This window comes from Pseudophryne corroboree, chromosome 7 (assembly GCF_028390025.1).
Source record: "Pseudophryne corroboree isolate aPseCor3 chromosome 7, aPseCor3.hap2, whole genome shotgun sequence".
Lineage (NCBI taxonomy): Eukaryota > Metazoa > Chordata > Amphibia > Anura > Myobatrachidae > Pseudophryne > Pseudophryne corroboree.
Genome location: NC_086450.1, coordinates 24,190,752 through 24,212,608, shown reverse-complemented (window position 1 = coordinate 24,212,608; position 21,857 = coordinate 24,190,752). Strand labels below are relative to the sequence as shown.

The 21,857-nt window shown below is 46.8% G+C and overlaps 1 protein-coding gene across 2 annotated transcripts in view; it reads right to left on the bottom strand.

Moving 5' to 3' along the window:
- Window positions 1-21,857, bottom strand: part of STAT1 (signal transducer and activator of transcription 1) — a 153,325-nt gene that overhangs the window by 56,279 nt on the left and 75,189 nt on the right. For both annotated transcript variants that reach the window (XM_063932754.1, XM_063932755.1), the window contains exons 9-15: window positions 17,695-17,853; window positions 14,664-14,756; window positions 14,384-14,443; window positions 11,870-11,899; window positions 9,454-9,547; window positions 8,005-8,046; window positions 4,868-4,951 (exon numbers count right to left, since the gene is read on the bottom strand). In XM_063932754.1, coding sequence (XP_063788824.1) covers window positions 4,868-4,951; window positions 8,005-8,046; window positions 9,454-9,547; window positions 11,870-11,899; window positions 14,384-14,443; window positions 14,664-14,756; window positions 17,695-17,853 — 562 coding nt within the window. The remainder of the gene's footprint in view (window positions 1-4,867; window positions 4,952-8,004; window positions 8,047-9,453; window positions 9,548-11,869; window positions 11,900-14,383; window positions 14,444-14,663; window positions 14,757-17,694; window positions 17,854-21,857) is intronic.

Genomic DNA, 21,857 nt, shown 5'->3' with positions numbered 1-21,857 from the left:
TTCGGAAAGGCATCCGATAGTATTACCCTAAAAAGAGAGGGGATGTTCCTTATGTTGGTTCTTCTCTATAACATTGCGGCAGGCTACCGTGCGAACACAGGAGGTGTGGCCGGGGGAATGCTGAGGGATATGCCCCTGTTCAGTCAGTCTCGGCGGATAGTACTGGTAAATTTGACTTCGTGAGTTAGACTCCTTCATAACTGTTGGTGACACATTCTGTTGTGGGCTACAATCATTTTAACCGGTTCGAGTCCGTTTTTTTTCCCCTTTCGGTGCAGATAGTGGAAGGTGAAAAGGTCAGAGTTCTGCAGCCTTTTTAGGTTTGCAGAAGTGGATGTCGTTTTATGTTTCTACCACATCCACCGCATGTCGCTGGGTCTAACTGGCTGGAGCCTACTCCGGTGGGAGCTCGTCTACTACTTTTCAATCAGTCCGGGAATGGACTAGGACCTGTGAGTTAAGTATAGATTACAAAGGGGGACATTCTGGCGTTTGCAGATGTTTTCCCCTCACTGATTTCTTGCCGTTTCCCCTCTGGAAGGGGAGGTAGTACGCGACGCCATACCAGTGTTGCGTCAGGTTCAGGGCGTTGTCCTGCTGTCCCTGTGTAAAAAAAAAAAGATTTCTCTTTACGTGGTTGTCCTACAGGATGGATTCTCTCAGACCAGAGAGCTCCAGCACGTAAAAGGTAGAAAAGGGGTTAAATGCGTGTTTCTCCGCTTTCGCCTTACCTGGGGTGATATCCAGGATTGTCTTTGCCATTTCACTGGGGTGATGGCAGTATGATGGGTTCTTTCAATAATAAGAGCTATTGTCATTCTGTACTGAGACGCTCTCCTGATTAAAGCGAGGTCAAGAAACAAGTGGTGCAAATCGTTGTTTCTCTCTGACTTCAACACAGGGGAAGGCTGTTGTTCCCAACGACGCAGGCGTCGGAGGTGGGTATCAGAGTAGATACGAAACGGTTGAAGTTCTGTGTGTTCCTGTGGAAAGAGGTCTGAGGATCCAGAGTCTGATCAGATTTGCGGTGACAATCCATCAATATGTTCCGTTGATGAAGAAGATCGGTGTGGCCTAAGAGGCTTTTCAGTTAGCAGTTCAAATGGCAGACTGGTTTTCACGGGGCCAGTTGAAAATGTGGTCCGGGTCTCACCTGCACATGCGCCGGAATATAATCCTAATGGCCAGGATATCGCTCCTGTGGTGTCTGCTCAGTTCTCACCTCCTAGAGGGAAGAAGGTTTGAATCCAGGATGAGATCTTGGTGTCCATGCATGCAGATCTCCGAGACTGGGGAGCAGTCCTTGCAAGGGAAGTATTTCCAGAGGAAAGGGTCAAGCTGGGAAGCTTGTCTGCAATAAGCTTTCTTGAATTAAGAGCTATGTTCAGTGAACATATGCTTCGTGATCTGCCCGTGTTAATTCTGTCGGACGACTTGACAGCAGTGGTGTAAGTAAGCCGCTAGGGCGGAACATGGAGCAAAGCGGCAATGGCAGATGCCGTAAAGGTGTTCCGCGGGGCGAAAGGACTGGTAAATGCTATATTAGCATTCTTCGGGCCGGATGTGAACGACGGAGAAATAGATTCCTCTGCAGATGCGATCTCCATCCGGGAGATATACAGTCGTCATCGAGAAGTTTCACTGAAGCGACAGGTCTTTGAGGTGTGCCTGAATTCGACATATTGGTGTCTCGCCTCAACAAGAGATCTCAGGGATATTGTTCCAGGTCAGGGGACACTCCAGCTATAGCAGTGGACGTCCTCGGGACACCTTGCGTGTTTTCAGTCGGTCTATGTGTCCCCTCCGTTTTCACTCTGCTGAAGGTGATAAACGTAAGATGAACAGAGGTTCAGGTGATCCTCATTGTTCCGGACTGAACATGGAAGGCTTGGTATCCAGTTCTTCAAGATTTACTCATAGCGGATCCCTGGCCTCTTCCTCTATGTGAGGAACTGTTACAGCTAGATCCGGGCATGTGTCAAGACTTACCGCGGCTGCGTTAGGCGGCGTGGCGGTTGAACGCCATATCCTAGCCAGAGAGGGTATTTCCAGTGAAGTAATTTCCACTTTTCTTCAGGCTAGAACAGAAGTAACGGCAAAGCCTTACCACCGTGTTTGGAGAAAATATGTGTCTTGGTGTGAATCCAAGAAGGCTACTACGGAAGACTTTCAGCTGGGTCGTTTTTCTCCATTCTTTGCAAGCAGGTGTGGGTGCAGGCCTAAAGTTAGGCTCCATTCAAGAGCGGTTTTGGCATTATTGATTTTCTTTCAAGAAAGAATTGGCGACCTTTCCGGAAGTTCGGACCTTCGTGGAAGGAGTACTACACATCCACCCTCCGTTTGTGCCCCCATTGGCACCGTGGGACCTTGACGTGGTGTTGAGTTTTCTTGTGTCACAATGATTGGAACCTTTCTGAAAGGTTGTGTTAAATTTTCTCTCTTGGAGAGTGGTCATGCTTTTGGCTTTGGCGTCCGCAAGGCGGGTGTCGGAAGTGGAGGCTGGGTCTCACAAGAGCCCCTGTTTGATCTTCCAGGTGGACAGAGCGAAATTGAGAACTCAGATAATAGTTCTGCCAGCAGTGGTTTAGGTGTTTCGCAGAAACCAGCCTATTTGATGCCTGTGGTTACTTGAGCTGCTTCAAGGTCTCTCGATGTAGTCAGAGCTTTGAATATTTAGGTCGCCAATTTGGCTCAGATTGTGGAAACAGGTTCTGTTTGTCCGGTTTGCTCCCAGCGTGATTGGGGCGTCTGCGTCTCTGTAGTGGGTTACACGCTAGATCTGTGATCCGATTCTGCGTGCTCGTTCTACGGCTGGATTGCCGTTACCGAATTCGGTGGTGACCCATTCTACTTGGAAAGTGGGTTTTCTTGGGCGGATGCCCGAGAAGTCTCGGCGATTCATCTTTGCCGAGCAGATACTTGCTCGGGTTCAAACACTTTTGCTATGCTCTACAAGTTTGATACCCTGGCTGATGGGGTCCTCATGTTGCTCAATTGGTGCTGCAGAGTCGTCCGCACTCTCCCGCCCGGTCTGGAGCTTTGGTATAAACCCCATAGTCCTTACGGAGTCCCCAGCATCCTCCAGGGCGTAGGAGAAAACAGGATTTTAATACCTACCGGTAAATCCTTTTCTCTTAGTCCGTAGAGGATGTTGGGCGCCCGTCCCAGTGCGTACTGTATCTGCAGTAATTGGTTATGGTTACACTCTTGTGGTGTTTCTTTTCTGTCAGGCTGTTGCTGACGTTGTGCATGCCATGGCAGGCGGTGTCTTTTTTATTGGTGGTGTTGACACACTGGTTGTGTTGCATATTCTCTCAGCATGTGGCTGTGTATTTTTCATGCCGTTGGCTGGTATTCTATTGAATGCCACGTTCTGCGGTATATTCGTGGTGTGAGCTGGTATGACACTCACCGTGTTTAAACAAAAAATTCTTTCCTCGAAATGTCCGTCTCCCTGGGCACAGTTTTCTAACTGAGGTCTGGAGGAGGGGCATAGAGGGAGGAGCCAGTTCACACCCATTCAAAGTCTTATAGTGTGCCCATGTCTCCTGCAGATCCAGTCTATACCCCATGGTCCTTACGGAGTCCCCAGCATCCTCTACGGACTAAGAGAAAAGGATTTACCGGTAGGTATTAAAATCCTATTTTCCACAGGGCTGCGGCCTTTTAGCCGACTTGATTCAAGAAAAAGAGGAGCTGAGGTTCTGTTCCATATGACTCCTATAACGGTAGAGGCTGCTACATGGAGGGGGCAGGTTTATCCAGTAGCACACGCCCATTCCAGTTAGTCCACCAACACACGCCCATTCCAGTTAGTCCACCAACACACGCCCAGTCCAGTCACTCCACCAACACACGCCCAGTCCAGTCACTCCACCAACACACGCCCAGTCCAGTCACTCCACCAACACACGCCCAGTCCAGTCACTCCACCAACACACGCCCAGTCCAGTCACTCCCCTAACACACGCCCAGTCCAGTCACTCCACTAACACACGCCCAGTCCAGTCACTCCACTAACACACGCCCAGTCCAGTCACTCCACTAACACACGCCCAGTCCAGTCAGTCCACCAACACACGCCCAGTCCAGTCAGTCCACCAACACACGCCCAGTCCAGTCACTCCACCAACACACGCCCAGTCCAGTCACTCCACCAACACACGCCCAGTCCAGTCACTCCACCAACACACGCCCAGTCCAGTCAGTCCACTAACACACGCCCAGTCCAGTTACTCCACTAGCACACGCCCAGTCCAGTTACTCCACTAACACACGCCCAGTCCAGTTAGTCCACTAACACACGCCCATTCCAGTTAGTCCACTAACACACGCCCATTCCAGTTAGTCCACTAACACACGCCCATTCCAGTTAGTCCACTAACACACGCCCATTCCAGTTAGTCCACTAACACACGCACCCATTCCAGTTAGTCCACTAACACACACCCATTCCAGTTAGTCCACTAACACATACCAATTCCATGAGCCATACACGTGTAGCTGGTTAAACAGTGTAAGTATTAATTGCCTAATAACCAGACTGAAGAAATGAGTGGGAAACTTGCAACAATTTACTGTAGCATGAAATCTCCAATATTTTTGAGATATTTTTGAAACTGAACACGGTAGAACACGATTATCTGAGACTCAGCCATAAGACATCACTTGTGTATTATACAAGTACCAGCAATACTCTTGCATCTAGTTCAATATCCCTTTATCACTGAAGCAAAATGGTCGCAGCCCCGTCGCACGTTTTCACAATAGGTTATGTGAAAGTAAAGGAGCGACAGGATATGAAAGTCTTCCCCATCTGTAGCTGTGATTGCTACAGTACATCCATTTTATCATTCAGCAAGTGTACCTCTAAATCCACCACAACTCCTGGCTGACAAAGTTGTGTCTCAAAACTCAAGGAGTGCAGCTCTTCCGTGACAATCAGAGGTCCCTAAACGGAGAGAAGATGAAGAATAGCACATTAGGATAAAGATAAAAAAATATATGTATAGTGCACAAAATGGAGATATATGTCAGGTCATCCGTAACGTTTACAAGGCAGCAGATCTGTACTGAACATAAACTAACTCTACACCCAGGCAGTGTAAGCAACTTTAACATAAATCAAATCAGCTAGTCAAAGCTGGGAAGAGACAAAGGGGGTCATTCCGAGTTGATCACTCTCTAGCAGTTTTTAGCAGCCGTGCAAACGCTATGCCGCCGCCCACTGGGAGTGTATTTTATCTTAGCAGAAGTGCGAACGGTTGTATCGCAGAGCGCCTGCAAAAATTTTTGTGTAGTTTCAGAGTAGCTCAAAACCTACTCAGCGTTTGCGATCACTTCAGACTATTCAGTTCCGGATTTGCCGTCACAAACACACCCTGCGTTTGCCCAGTCACGCCTGCGTTTTTACAAACACTCTCTGAAAACGGTCAGCTGCCACCCAGAAACGCCCACTTCAAGTCAATCACTCTACGGCAACCAATGCGACTGAAATGCATCGATAGACCCTGTGCAAAACTGCATCGCTCGTTGTGCCCGTAAGTCGCGCGTGCGCATTGCGCCGCATGCGCAGAACTGCCGTTTTTTAGCCTGATCACTGCGCTGCGAACAAATGCAACTAGCGATCAACTCGGAAGGCCCCCAAAAGCCACCATTTGTCAATATTTTGAGGAAATTCACTAAAATTTGGTTTTGTATGAGGTTTTCAAACTGCCAAATGTTTGAGCTGGTATTCATATCTAAAATTACTATCAGGGTCTGAAAACTGGAAGGTTTGGAACCTCCATGCCGTTAAGCCAGGGGCACTGCAAGAAGCTAGTGGGCCAGAGTGCAAGGCCCACTAACACAACACCCCCTTCTGCATGAGGTAGAACAACACTAAAGCCTGACAAGCCTTTTACAGTAAGTCTCCAAAATACTTTCTCTAGATCACAGAGTTGGAAGAGACAACTGGAGTGACAGGGGGAGGTGTGTAGGGGGGGGGGGGGGGGGGGGGGGGGGAGAGGGGCTGGAGCGCAAAGCTGAATGATGGACAGCACTCCTAATCTACCCTTTTTACTCCTCATGCTGGTGCAGGGTGGGTGGAACAGGCACCGGCTCCCCTTATTTGTGGGCTGGTGTCCACCCATTGTCAACACCACTTGGTTTGAACGAACCAAAATGTATTAGCACCCTGTATGAGAAATTATATAGCCCCCCCCCCCCCCCCCCCTACGCACACACAGCTATATCTATTATCTATAATTAATACTAGTATTTTTATTACTAAAAAAAAAAATGTAAACAACAACTCACACATTGGCCCTCACTGGAGAAAAATAATACACATTGGCCCCAACAGGAATAAAACGACACAGGCGGAAAAATACAACAACAATAACAACAACACCACCACACACACCCACTCTGGTCTCCACTGAAAAAAAACTAAACACAATGGGCCCCCACAGGAAAAAAAAATATCAGGTCCCTTCAACTAGAGAGTACTGTGCCAAAAGTAAGCAGCACTGGGGGTCTCTTGTTAGCCCTGTAAAAATACTGTAAAATCATAGTGGAACCTCTTGTAACACCGAAAGCCATGAAGTGTTCTTGCATGCTGGCGCTGGAAGAACCACACTTACCAACTTTGTAACCTGGCCTGCATGAGATCCAAGCAGGGGGCAATCCAGAAGAGCTGTGGTGCCATAATAGGTATGACTGGTGAGAAATGTGATTTTTTTAATTACAGGGGATGTACCATTAGCGGTGGCGCAGATTGGGAAAAAATAAAAACGTTTGCCAGGGCCGAGTTAGGCAGCAGCACTCAACAGGAATAGCGGTCGTGGCCCCTGCACCCCCCCCGGCCCAGGCCACTGGTTACATCTTACCTAGGGATTCTAAATTCTTTAGACTTACACATCTCACAACGGGACCCACTACAGAGAGTTGGAGTTGGGTCCTCTCGACTCTCTTAACCCTCACTCAATAAGACAGACTTTCCTCCGGGACTTACACCCAGTGACCCTGATTCACGAAGTGGGGTGGCTGCACGACGTACGGGCCGGCTGGTGGGCAGAGAGGTATGTTTAATGCTTGTGTTGTTCGTACTGAGCTCAGTATTAAACCAAATAATGAAATTCTCCCATACTGGACGCGGAGATCGTTGTTCACACCCAATGTTTTTATTTTTCTATCTGATCGTAAACAAAAGGGATAAAAAAAAATGTTGCGGTTCAGTTACTTGGTTTGGATGATCACCAGGATCCTCACCACTAGATCCAACAAGAGGACAATCCCTTTACATATTATTATTTACCGGTTATTTATATAGCACATACATATTCTGCAGTGCTGTACAGAGAGTGTAAAGGTGGGTACACACTGATAGATATATCTGCCGATCAATTGATCGGCAGATATATCTATGGACGGATCAGGCAGTGTGCTGTGCATACACACTGCCCGATCCGTCGGGGACTGACGTCATGAACTGGGCGGGCGTGTACACCCGGCTGCCCAGTTCCGCTGTCAATCACTGCCGGCTGCCACAGCATGTGTACGGGCGGTCGGTCGACCACCCGTACACAGACAGCGACGCGCCAATATATCGGTAGGTATACTGGCCGTCAGCTGTGCTGCGGGGCCGACGCGATAGGTCTGTGAAATACGGAGTTCACAGACATATCGCCCGTACACACTGGCCGACAGACCCGTGATATATTGGCTACTCAAGAGAACGGCCGATATATCGGCCAGTGTGTACCCGCCTTAAGAGTCACATCAGCCCCCGCCCCAGTGGAGCTTACACTCTACTTTCCCTGCCACACTTATACACCTACACTAGGGTTCATTTCTGTCAGTAGCCAGTTAACCTACCAGTATATTTCTGGAAACCGGAGCACCCGGAGAAAACCCACACAAGCACAGGGAGAACATATAAACCCCACACAGTTTGAGATGTTTTGTACTCCACTTGCATCTGATGTATTTGTAGCGGAATTATTACACATACTGTACACTAACCTCATTGGTTCTGTTGCCGGCACTTTTCTGTTCTTTTAATTGCTATAAGGCAAGAATAAAAACCCCATTATAGACATACAGTAAGGAAAGAATTTCATGATAATGAAGAATTGATTATGGAATAATAAACTCTGCAGCTAGGAGTGAAACAGAACTAGAATCACATTTCCAGAGGGTACATGGGGACAACACAGTCATTTCCTTGTATAATCCGAGAGGATATAAAGTTACTGTATACGGGCGAATCTGCAACACTGCAGCACACAATTATACTTATTATAACACTGAGGGATTAGGGATCTAACTGTAGCACAGCGGTAATCCGCGTGACATGGAGACGGGGGGAGCATATCCCAGAGCACAACTGATAATATGGGGATCTCATACAGAGTGACCGCTGTAACATGGAAGGCTAAATCAGAGAAGAACCGGACGTAAAAGGATACAGGGACCAATAAGGGACAGATATACAATAACTGGTCCCTGACAGCAGTGATATCACAGGACTCCTGTGTCATTGGGAATCACACTTTCTTTAGAGCACAAACCGAGAATTATTGTATAATACGTCACTGGTAGATGACGTTATTGTAAAGATAATGAATATATATTATTAGGAAAAAAAGCAACAGTTTTAATAAAAGGTCTCTTCTGTCTGTCCTGTCTGTATTGCTTAGCTGCACGAGACATATCCCCTCCAAGCACTGTCCTATAAGAGGGGCTCATATGCCTAACACTGCGGCCTGATAGAACCGGCTTTCAGGGAAAAAACATCAGTTTCCGAATTACAGAGATAAAATAGCAGCAGCTCCGGATTCTGGCCCTCATTCCGAGTTGTTCGCTCGCTAGCTGCTTTTAGCAGCATTGCACACGCTAGGCCGCCGCCCTCTGGGAGTGTATCTTAGCTTAGCAGAATTGCGAACGAAAGATTAGCAGAATTGCGAATAGAAATTTCTTAGCAGTTTCTGAGTAGCTCCGAAACTTACTCCTACACTGCGATCAGTTCAGTCAGTTTCGTTCCTGGTTTGACGTCACACACACGTCCTGCGTTCGGCCAGCCACTCCCCCGTTTCTCCAGACACTCCCGCATTTTATCCTGGCACGCCTGCGTTTTTCCGCACTCTCCCAAGAAACGGCCAGTTTCCGCCCAGAAACACCCACTTCCTGCCAATCACACTCCGATCACTTCAGCGATGAAAATTCTTCGTTCGGACGTGAGTAAATCTACTAAGTTTTGTGCTAAAATACTAAGCGCATGCGCGCTGCGTACCATGCACATGCGCATTTTTGCCTTAATCGCTCCGTTGCGAAAATCGGCAACGAGCGAACAACTCGGAATGACCCCCTCTCTTCCTTCCAGACTACATTCCATCTATACTAGAGCGTCAGACAAGTGACGCTGCTGCGTACGAGTCCCACCATGAGCCCACAGACTGGAACATCATTTACCAGATGCCTGAATTCCGCGGCCAGACATCCATTGGTGGATTCCTCCATGTTCATCACTTTTGTGTTTGTACCTAGAATATTGAATTTGCGGAACCTGCCAGATAGAAGGAGAAGGGTCAGTGCAGAATGTTCTACACACAGTGCATGACATGGAACTGGTAGGTATACGGACAGGTGTGGTGCAGGACAATGTGCGGCCACGTCTGACACACAAGGCTGACATTCTAGGACAGAAGACGTTAAGGAAAGGGTGGGCGGATGCAGAGTTGAATACCCAGGGAGACCCACAGTGCATGCCCCTGCCACAGGCAAACACAGGGATGTTTCCGGTTGCCTGGAAACCCCCTCCTCTTGGCCATCGACTCAGATTACGACCATGTTAGCAATAGTATAAATTACGATTACTAGAGCTACCGTCACATCATGCAGTGTAAAGGAACAGAGCAGAGCTGCTGCATATGCCCAGTGGAAGCAGCTTCTTCTACCCACTTTGCTGTGTGTGTGGATCTGAGCTTTCAGTCAGTGCACAGGGCCAGAGAGTAGCTGCCAGGAAGAAGAGACAGGAGCCTTACCATGAGGTGGGAGAATGTGTGCTTAGAAAGTGCAGTTCTGTCTCCTACAGGTTCTATTATGTTTGTGTATTTATTCATTATGGGATGTTTAACCTTTTCCTGACCACTTATTTTCTTTATATTAGATAAATATGTTTGATACAGCCTATACTATAAACCATCTATAGTGTAAAATATTGATACTGTATTCCATACAGTATCCAGTGTATAAAAAGACCAATGTTACATTAATGCCCAGGGTCGAAACTAGGTTCTTCTACCACTCCCCGCGCTTGCTCCAATGTTTCGCAGAGCGGGAGACTGTGGACTGCATTTGGAAACCCCCCTCTACTAATCCTGCGATTGCCCCTGCCTGCACCCACTCACAATAATTACCTCTCCGTTGACGTCGCAAATATCACTGTAAACATGGAGCATGGAGATCTACGCATGCGCAGGAGTCACTGAGGAAATAGGGCCCAGAGACCGGCATATGCGATCGGCACCAGGCTGCACACGGGCTCTCCGCTCTCTTGACCAGCCAACTGGTTGAATGCACATTGGCCGTGACCATTCCCGCATTGCATGCGCGGAATCACATGCAGATATTCTATCCATACGCTCGGTTTCATCGTCATCATTATCAGTGCGCACTAGCGCGGCCCTGTGCGAGAGATCCTTCTGGAAACAGCGCCACTCTCGTTACAATAAAGACGCTTCTGATCCGTCGCCCGCAGCCTGCTACCTTTAACGCCCCCTAGCGTTTCGCAGCATATGGCGCAAGACGCTTGGCGCAACTTAGACAATCCACCGGTAGCGATTCCTGTACTCTCCTGACTTTTATATCTTATTCACATCATACCTGCGCACACAGTCACTCACCGTGTACCAGGCGCACTAGATTACACACATTCCTTTACGGCAAAAGTACGTTTTTGCCCAGGTTAGCGTCTGAGGCAGCAGCTGCATGCAATGGCAGTGCCCGGGAGAACCCGATCATTGCGCTTCTGTTGTATTAGTCATGCGAATAAGGTGCTCAGCGCGGCGTAAGTCGCAAAGTCTGTGACAGGGTCCATTGCCTCTTAGTGCAGGATGACTGTATCCGGCGCTGGATGTAATTTAGCAAATGTAAAATGAAGAATGCACTGCTAACGTTTTGATTTAATATATATATATATATATATATATATATATATATATTATATATAACTTATAATAATGATAAACATTATTGTTCCTTGTTGCATGCGAGTACAATATACAGGATACAAAATAGGCCAAAAATGGAAGCCAAGCAACCAGTGGGGGGTCCGGAGGTGGGGCTGTAGCACCGCCCCGAAATTCAGATGGGGAGCCACACCCACTGCCCCCCAACGCTGCCAACATCACCAGCCGGGACTCACTGACAGTGGGGGTGACTCCCCTATTTACATTTTTGAATTTTTATTGTGTTGTTAATACCTCTTAAATTCTAAAATCTTCTATTTTTAAAGCCTGTTTAGTGCATTTTTGTTTCATGTGTTTTACGTACGGATTACGATTTCATTGTTGCTAACAGGGGTGGAAATTGTACAGATGCGTTTTTAAAGTGATTTAGGGGCCTAGTTTCCACAAGTGTATCCTTTTAAGCACTTTATAGCCACTGAAAATGTGCTTAAATGTCTACAAAACATATCACGGCTTTAAATGATTTTAATTGATTTGTTTGCTTGACTGCATTAAAAAAACAAAATGATGGACTGGTATTGAAAAACATACAATCCTACAGCTCGCTACACACACACACACACACACACACATACATACACACCACACATATATAAATACACACACACCTACACACATAAATACACACACGCACTTACCCTTTAACCGTGTTCTTCTCATTAACATCTCTAAAAAAAAAAAAAAAGCAAACCTTTATTTTCAAATAAAATAATACATATTCCATATACTGTGCATCATAAAACACAGGAAGTGATTACAGTCTAAGGCAGGGGTGGCCAAACAGTCGATCGCGATCGACTGGTCGATCGCGGACATGCGACCAGTCGATCGCGATCCGCTGCCCATCCACCTGAAGCCGCGCCTCTCCTGCCTGCCGTCCTGCCCCTCAGTCTGGTCTCCGGCAGTGACGGCGGAGTGTATAGCTCAAATCAGGCGCCGGTTCGTTAGCCAATCAGAGCTCGCGAACCGGCGCCTGATTTGAGCCATACACGCTGCCGCCACCGCCGGAGACCAGACTGAGGGGCAGGACGGCAGGCAGGAGAAGCGCGCGCTGCACTCTCCACACAGCACGGTGAGCACTATGGGGGCATATCTGGCAATGTGGGGCATATCTGGCACTGTGGGGGCATATCTGGCACTGCGGGCACATGGCACAGTGGCGGCAAATGTGGCACTGTGGGGCATATGTGGCACTGTGGGGCATATGTGGCACTGTGGGGCATATGTGGCACTGTGGGGCATATGTGGCACTGTGGGGTCATATCTGGCACTGTGGGGTCATATCTGGCACTGTGGGGTCATATCTGGCACTGTGGGGTCATATCTGGCACTGTGGGGTCATATCTGGCACTGTGGGGTCATATCTGGCACTGCGGGCACATGGCACTGTGGGGGCATATCTGGCACTGCGGGCACATGGCACTGTGGGGGCATATCTGTAATCTGGCACTGTGGGGGCATATCTGGCACTGCGGGCACATGGCACTATGGGGGCATATCTGTAATCTGGCACTGTGGGGGCATATCTAGCAGCGTGGGCACATGGCACTGTGGGGGCATATCTGTATCTGGCACTGTGGGGGCATATCCGGCACTGTGGGGGCATATCTGGCACTGTGGGGGCATATCTGGAACTGCGGCCACATGTGGGGGTATATCTGTAATCTGGCACTGTGGGGGCATATCTGGCACTTTGGGGGCATATGGCACTGTGGGGGCATATCTGTAATCTGGCACTGTGGGGGCATATCTGGCACTGTGGGGGCATATCTGGAACTGCGGCCACATGGCACTGTGGGGGTATATCTGTAATCTGGCACTGTGGGGGCATATCTGGCACTGCGGGCACATGGCACTGTGGGGGGCATATCTGTAATCTGGCACTGTGGGGGCATATCTGGCACTGGGGGCATATCTGGAACTGCGGGCACATGGCACTGTGGGGGACATATCTGTAATCTGGCATTGTGGGGGCACATCTGGCACTGTGGGGGCATATCTGGCACTGCGGGCACATGGCACTGTGGGGGCATATCTGTAATCTGGCACCGTGGGGGCATATCTAGCAGTGTGCGCACATGGCACTGTGGGGGCATATCTGTATCTGGCACTGTGGGGGCATATCTGGCACTGGGGCCACATGGCACTGTGGGGGTATATCTGTAATCTGGTACTGTGGGGGCATATCTGGCACTATGGGGGCATATCTGGCACTGCGGGCACATGGCACTGTGGGGGCATATCTGTAATCTGGCACTGTGGGGGCATATCTAGCAGTGTGGGCACATGGCACTGTGGGGGCATATCTGTATCTGGTACTGTGGGGGCATATCTGGCACTGTGGGCACATGGCACTGTGGGGGCATATGTGTATCTGGCACTGTGGGGGCATATGTGTTTGAGGGTTTTACCTGTGGGGGCCAATGTGTTATTTCGTGCGAGGCAGTCATTACACTCTGTGCAGCAAGGCTACGTCCGTTTATTTGTTATACCACGCCCACTTTTTGTTATACCACACCCACTTTTTTGTTATACCACGCCCCTTTTTTTGCCCCTGGTCTAAGGGGTCTATTCATGAAGCAGTGAAAATAGTGGAGTAGTGAGCCAGTGGAGAAGTTGCCCATGGCAACCAATGAGCTGCTCCGTACAATTCTATAGTATGCAAATTATAAATGTTACTTCAGTGCTGATTGGTTGCCATGGGCAACTTCTCCACAGGCTCACTTCCTCATTTCTCTACACTTTTCACTGCTTCATAAATAGACCCCTAAATGGTAGCACTTATAATTAAGCTTACACTTTTAAAGTGACTTTGCTATATATATATATATATATATATATATATATATGGAATGGGGGGATGAGGGATGTATAGCGACCAACGGTGTCAATTAAGTACGATTGCCAATAATAAATATAATAAAACTATTTATTACCGTAAAAATAAATTAAAATTACATATATATAAAATGGGACAACAATACAATCACAACTGGACTAAAACACTTAAAATGAAAATATAAAACTACAATAAGATCAAAATAAGCAGATTTTCCTTATCTTTGGTATGAGGTAAGTATAGGTCTCCCAACGGGTTTCATCACTTGGACTTCATCAATATATATATATTTCACTATCAAACATATACTTACTTATCAAAAACGGCTTTTACTTTTAGCTGGTAGTTGAGCTCCTGTAGTTTGACCAGAAGTCTGTAAAATACAGAATAAATACTTATAACGCAACATTTCCCGACACGTTACCCTGGAACAGACGCTTATTACAATAATCAGATGATGCGTCCCCAGAATATACACAACTAGAGATCTGGAACATGAGGACATACTCGGTGCTTTACAATCAGTGATATCTCGCCGTGGCGCAGTCACATACATGCAGATCAGAATGGCTGGACACACGTGTGATCGGTACCTGAGTTTCACAGTGAACTGGACGCCAGTTTTCAGGACCAGGGGCCGCTGTGGGTGGGTGGGCATGCACGGTTGCCTTTCAACCACAAAAGAGCTGTTGAACAAATATATAATATCTTTAGAGTGATGTAATACATTATAACATTTGTAAATGTAATACGTTCTGATTTGCTGAATCCTGATTATGTTTTTATGAGTTATAAACAGTGTGGCGCTGCCTTTAATAATAAATAATAATAATAATAATAAAAGAGCCTGTGCTAGACAGGTAACATATAGCACTGTGTGTGTGTGTGTGTGTGTGGGGGATGAGGCTGTGCTAAACAGGTGCGGAAGACAGGTAACGTATAGCATTGTGAAGGGGGCTGCGTTATACAGGTAACATATAGCACTGTGGAGGGGGCTGCGTTATACAGGTAACATATAGCACTGTGGAGGAGGTGCTGTGTTATACAGGTAACATATAGCACTGTGGAGGGGGCTGTGTTATACAGGTAACATATAGCACTGTGGAGGAGGTGCTGTGTTATACAGGTAACATATAGCACTGTGGAGGGGGCTGTGTTATACAGGTAACATATAGCACTGTGGAGGGGGCTGTGTTATACAGGTAACATATAGCACTGTGGAGGGGGCTGTGTTATACAGGTAACATAGAGCACTTTGGAGGGGGGGTGGTCTGCGTTATACAGGTAATATATAGCACTGTGGAGGGGGCTGCATTATACAGGTAACATATAGCACTGTGGAGGGGGATGCGTTATACAGGTAACATATTGCACTGTGGAGGGGGGGGGCTGCGTTATACAGGTAACATATTGCACTGTGGAGGGGGGGGCTGCGTTATACAGGTAACATATTGCACTGTGGGGGGGGCTGCGTTATACAGGTAACATATTGCACTGTGGAGGGGGCTGTGTTATACAGGTAACATATTGCACTGTGGAGGGGGCTGTGTTATACAGGTAACATAAAGCACTGTGGAGGGGGCTGCGTTATACAGGTAAAAGAGCACTGCGGAGGGGGCTGTGTTATACAGGTAACATATAGCACTGTGGAGGGGGCTGCGTTATACAGGTAACATATAGCACTGTGGAGGGGGCTGTGTTATACAGGTAACATATAGCACTGTGGAGGGGGCTGCGTTATACAGGTAATATATAGCACTGTGGAGGGGGGGCTGCGTTATACAGGTAACAGAGCACTGTGGAGGAGGTGCTGTGTTATACAGGTAACATATAGCACTGTGGAGGGGGCTGCGTTATACAGGTAATATATAGCACTGTGGAGGGGGGGCTGCGTTATACAGGTAACATATAGCACTGTGGAGGGGGCTGCGTTATACAGGTAACATATAGCACTGTGGAGGGGGCTGCATTATACAGGTAATATATAGCACTGTGGAGGGGGGGCTGCGTTATACAGGTAACAGAGCACTGTGGAGGAGGTGCTGCGTTATACAGGTAACATATAGCACTGTGGAGGGGGCTGTGTTATACAGGTAACATATAGCACTGTGGAGGGGGCTGCGTTATACAGGTAACATATAGCACTGTGGTGGGGGCTGCATTATACAGGTAACATATAGCACTGTGGAGGGGGGGGGGCTGCGTTATACAGGTAACATATAGCACTGTGGAGGGGGGGGGGCTGCGTTATACAGGTAACATATTGCACTGTGGAGGGTGCTGTGTTATACAGGTAATATATAGCACTGTGGAGGGGGCTGCGTTATACAGGTAACAGAGCACTGTGGAGGGGGCTGCGTTATACAGGTAACAGAGCACTGTGGAGGGGGCTGCGTTATACAGGTAAAATATAGCACTGCGGAGGGGGCTGTGTTATACAGGTAACAGAGCACTTTGGAGGGGGGGTGGTCTGCGTTATACAGGTAATATATAGCACTGTGGAGGGGCCTGCATTATACAGGTAACATATAGCACTGTGGTGGAGGGGGCTGCGTTATACAGGTAACATATTGCACTGTGGAGGGGGCTGTGTTATACAGGTAACATATAGCACTGTGGAGGGAGCTGCGTTATACAGGTAACAGAGCACTGTGGAGGGGTCTGCGTTATACAGGTAACAGAGCACTGTTGAGGGGGCTGCGTTATACAGGTAACCGAGCACTGTGGAGGGAGCTGCGTTATACAGGTAACATAGAGCACTGTGGAGGGGGCTGCGTTATACAGGTAACATATAGCACTGTGGAGGGGGGGGGCTGCGTTATACAGGTAACATATAGCACTGTGGAGGGGGCTGTGTTATACAGGTAACATATAGCACTGTGGAGGGGGCTGTGTTATACAGGTAACATATAGCACTGTGGAGGGGGCTGCGTTATACAGGTAACATAGAGCACTGTGGAGGGGGCTGCGTTATACAGGTAACATATAGCACTGTGGAGGGGGGGGGGCTGCGTTATACAGGTAACATATAGCACTGTGGAGGGGGCTGTGTTATACAGGTAACATATAGCACTGTGGAGGGGGCTGCGTTATACAGGTAACAGAGCACTGTTGAGGGGGCTGCGTTATACAGGTAACAGAGCACTGTGGAGGGTGCTGTGTTATACAGGTAACATATAGCACTGTGGAGGGGGCTGCGTTATACAGGTAACATATAGCACTGTGGAGGGGGCTGTGTTATACAGGTAACATATAGCACTGTGGAGGGGGCTGCGTTATACAGGTAACAGAGCACTGTGGAGGGGGCTGCGTTATACAGGTAACATAGAGCTCTGTGGAGGGGGCTGCGTTATACAGGTAACATATAGCACTGTGGAGGGGGGTGCTGCGTTATACAAGTAACACATAGCATTGGGGGGACACCATTGGTACACTCCCTATTTCCTGACATTTGTCCTGGTTTGTGAATACAGGAGAATACTCGGCTTCTCTTTACCGTCTGTAGTTTCTATTTCCCCAGTTCCTCAGTTTATCAGCCCAATTGTATCAGTTTTATTTTTCTTTCCAACAAAACATTGAGAAAGAATAATATTAATCTGCTCACTGGAAGGAATAGGGCGATACCTTTGTAAGAGCTGCTTAAATAAACCCTGTGTGCGCTCCTGCAACGCCTGCTTGTTGTTTGTTATGGGGTCGCCGTCGTACGTCAGCTTCTGCTCCAACTCCTCCAGTTTCTTCAGCTGTTGCCGCACCTGCTGTAGACTCTTGGCAATAGAGGTGAACCTGCGAGATGGAGTAATGGAAAGAGACAATGTCTCGTCTATAATTCAAACGTATGGTCCTTACACACGGAGGCTTTTTGTAATGATTGAGTACGTATGAATGGTGAAATATCATTTCCAGTGATTGGTGGTTTTGATCCTGAGGTATTGCAGGTAGCATGTTTAACCAAAGTCATATAAGACAAGAACGAAAACATAACTGTTTGAACTCGTAGCAACAATAAGTAAGTAAAAAGAGAAAGCAAGTACACCGCCATATGTGGATGTGGAAGCAGTTACAGCCAGTATACGAACTATAGAAAATAATAAAATTATGAAAATTATGAATGTAACCTATATATGTACTAATGAATGTCAAAGTTTTATTTAGGAGGAGAAGGCGACCTGACTGGTTTCAGCCATTTCTCATGCACTCAGAGGAGTATCCAACCGGTAAAAAAGGAGCAGTAGCCTGCAGGGGAAGTGGCTGAGACCAGTGGAACTGGTAAGTATGGAGCCATTCAAGTACATATATAGTAAAACCCAAAAATAAAATAAAAATCAAGAAAGTAATGTCATAAATGGAGAATATCCTGTCCGCAGATTAGTATTTTACAGTAGGAAAGCGGACAGAGATAGGGTAACCCCCGGGTATTTCTTTTTAATTACCACATAAGAAGTATTCATTTCTAGTAATGCCCCTAGTCTAGATAAGCTCGGAAATGTTTGTTGGACCATGTACAGACCCTTTTTTTTTTTTTTTTAAACATAATTTTTATTCGTGGGATCACAAAAGCGAACAGAAACCAACAAATAGTGGTTATAGCATAGTACATTGCAAATACAGCTTAACAGTTGGTGACTATAAAGATGACCAAAAAAAAAACCAAAAACCAGTGATCCATTTTTGACCCATAAAGCGGGTAGTATAAAATAGATAGAATGGCAGTCAGCAGAGAAGCTAACCGACCGAGACTGAAAAGTAAAAGTAGAAAGAGGTCGAGAAGAAAGAAAGACAGAGAAAAGGAGTGAGAAAGAGAGAGACAAAATAAGGTAGGGCAGAGTCCCCGGGGGAGTCCCATCAAATATAGTGCGAGGCATCACTAATTAAAAGGTGAAGGGGCATGTTGGGTAGTCAGCCATGGGCTCCATATTTTCTCGAATGACTTAGAGGAAAAATTTATAATGCTAGTCATGTAGTCCATGCGGTAAACATACCAGATACGGGTAATTATAGATTGCATGGAAGGCGGGATAGGGTTTTTCCAATCTGCAGCCAATTGACATGTCATGTTGTCAGCGTTGGCAGGTTTAAGGGGAGAAGAATGTATTTAGGGTCAAAAGGAATAGGAGTCTGCAATAAGCTGGAAATAAAATTAATCACCTCCCTCCATATGTTTACTATTTTAGGGCATGACCACCATATGTGTAGAAAAGAGCCCTCTGCTCCACATCCTCTCCAACACCTATCCGATGTATCAGGGTACATTTTGGTCAAACGAGACGGTACATAATACCATCTAACCATCTATATAATAATTTATAAACATTCTCCTTGATTCTAACGCAGATGGAGCTAACTGCCGCGTTACCCCAGGCTTCAGACCATTCCTCGTCATCTAAGGCCGAGCCTAGGTCCAGTTCCCATGCTTTCTCATGAGGATCACGCTGAGAGGAAGTTTCCCCAATGAGAGTAGTATATAAAAGGGAGATTAGGCCCTTGGTTGAATGACGTCTGAAGACCATGTACAGACCCTTAATATGGGATGAGAAGGATTGAATGAATACTTTGCATGACCTAGAAGCTTGTTTTTTTTGTAGTACTAGAAAATTCACCATCAGGATAAGATCACTGGTAAACACTAATTCGGCAAATGGGAGTAACAAGAGAAGTGCAACATTACCCTTTGACAAAACCTGCTGAAGTTACGATTGGGCCTCTATGATGCTAAACTCTTTTCTTTTCTCCTAGTAGCAGTGGCTCCTGACTAACTTAATCGACAGAGAATTTGTTGTGTAAATTGAAATGTGAAATACATATATTGTACTCCCGCTCAGGAAGTACAAGGTATGTTAGATACTCCTCAAAGACTGATGTTGCATTCCACTGTTCTAAAGTCATGTCCATCACAGGTAGATTAAATTATCTTGCAGATACTGGGTTCCCTATGAACTTAGGATGGATAGGACACTGGATTGATGGCTGAGGTAGTCCCAGTAGTGACACAGCAAGCACAAGATTTAAGGGGGGTAGACCAAGTAGTTAATCAATTCCCCGTAGTGCCCAATCCAGTTGTCATTTTAATAAAATCCTCTCCCTCTCTACAAACTTTACTGTCACCAACCTCTATTCTGTTTCTTCACAGTTTCCTCTTCATCTTTGCGTTCACAAAGGGGGTACAATACATGGACCCGACTCTCCCAAGGTTTCAGTGACAGCCTGAGTATTTTCTCCCAAGCCCTACATGACTGTTTACAGTCCTTTCAGCCTGAGAATGGGTCAGTGCTGATACAATATGTTGATGACTTGTTGTTGTGCGCTGATTCATTTGAGTCATCCCTGGCAGATACGAAACAGTTTCTGTTTCGTCTCTTCCATACAGGACACATGGTCTCAAGGGATAAACCGCAGTTGTGTAGGACAAGGGGCAAATACTTAGGACGTAGTACTGGTACATGGTTTGACAGTTCATACACCACATGCCGTATTGGTCCTTCAAAGTTCTGCCCGAACCCGGTATGTCTCATCAGCAGAATGACACCAGTATATTACTGCAGTGTGCCTTGTCATGCACAAAGGGTGGAGGATGAGAATACTGGTCAAGGGAAATTTTGCATAGACACTGATATGCATGATGGTATGGAATATCTGAATCAGACCTTTACTACGAGACCAGACATAAGTGACAGCCCGTTGGTGAACGCAGACCTGATATTTTTTTTTTCTACTCTAGAGATGTTTTTACTCTACATTGCAAACACACTACAGTTAAATTAAGATGCAAATTTGTGTTCCCAACAAGAAAAGGAGGTCTGGAAGGCGAAGGGGTATGGTCAGGAGTCCTCAGGACTCTGTAGAGATGGACAAGGTAAGCCAGAAGCCCCCCAGGACGTATCTCCTAGGCCTAGCTGAGGAGGCACATGGTCTGACTCACCTAGGGTAAGGAAGGTATGTCCAAATTGGTAAGTACTTACTGGCGTGTACCAGGGTTCTCTTCTCAGGCAAGCAGGAAAGCAATGACCTGTCTTACTTGCATGAGGAAGAATATTGGTAAGGTAGCATTGACAGAGCCATCCCATATCCCTCCTGCAGATGGACCTTTTCAGGTAATACAAATCGACTTCGTACAGTTAACACCCTGTAGGAATTTGAAATATGTATTGGTGTGCACTGATGTTTTCTCAAACCGGGTAGAGGCATTTCCTGTCGCCACAGATGCTGCTGTGTTTACCGCAAAGAAAATTGTGCAGGAATTTGTGTGTAGATATGGTACCCCTAGGATTAGGAGCAAAGTGATAGCTTGAAACTGGACTATTGTGGTCATAGACACTGCCAATAGTGTTATGTAGCATCGGAACCACTCCCAGATCCCCACTTAATGAATCACCCTCTTTGAAAATTTTTATTTTTTTTTGGTTTTGGAAGACAACCTCATGTCATGATCGATCCGCACCATGATCAGAAATACACCAATGAGGTGACAGTAGAGTACCTTATCGAGATGAGCCAGCATTTGAGAACTTAACAAAAGAACTTGAAATTATTGATTCCTGATATGCCAACTACTAACTGTCTTGATTGTGAATCAAGAGACTGTGTGATTGTTCTTACGCCCAGGTTGCCTAATAGACAGGTGGGAAGGACCATACCAAGTTTTGTTGACAGCACGATCCCAGTGAAAGTAGCCGAGAGAGAGACTTGGGTCCACGAATTCCCATCGCAAGAAAGTCGTTAGTCCAGAAGGAACTCATAAAGGGAGTGAAATCGCAGAAATATGACTCGAGAGTCTGTTCCGTGAAGACTGA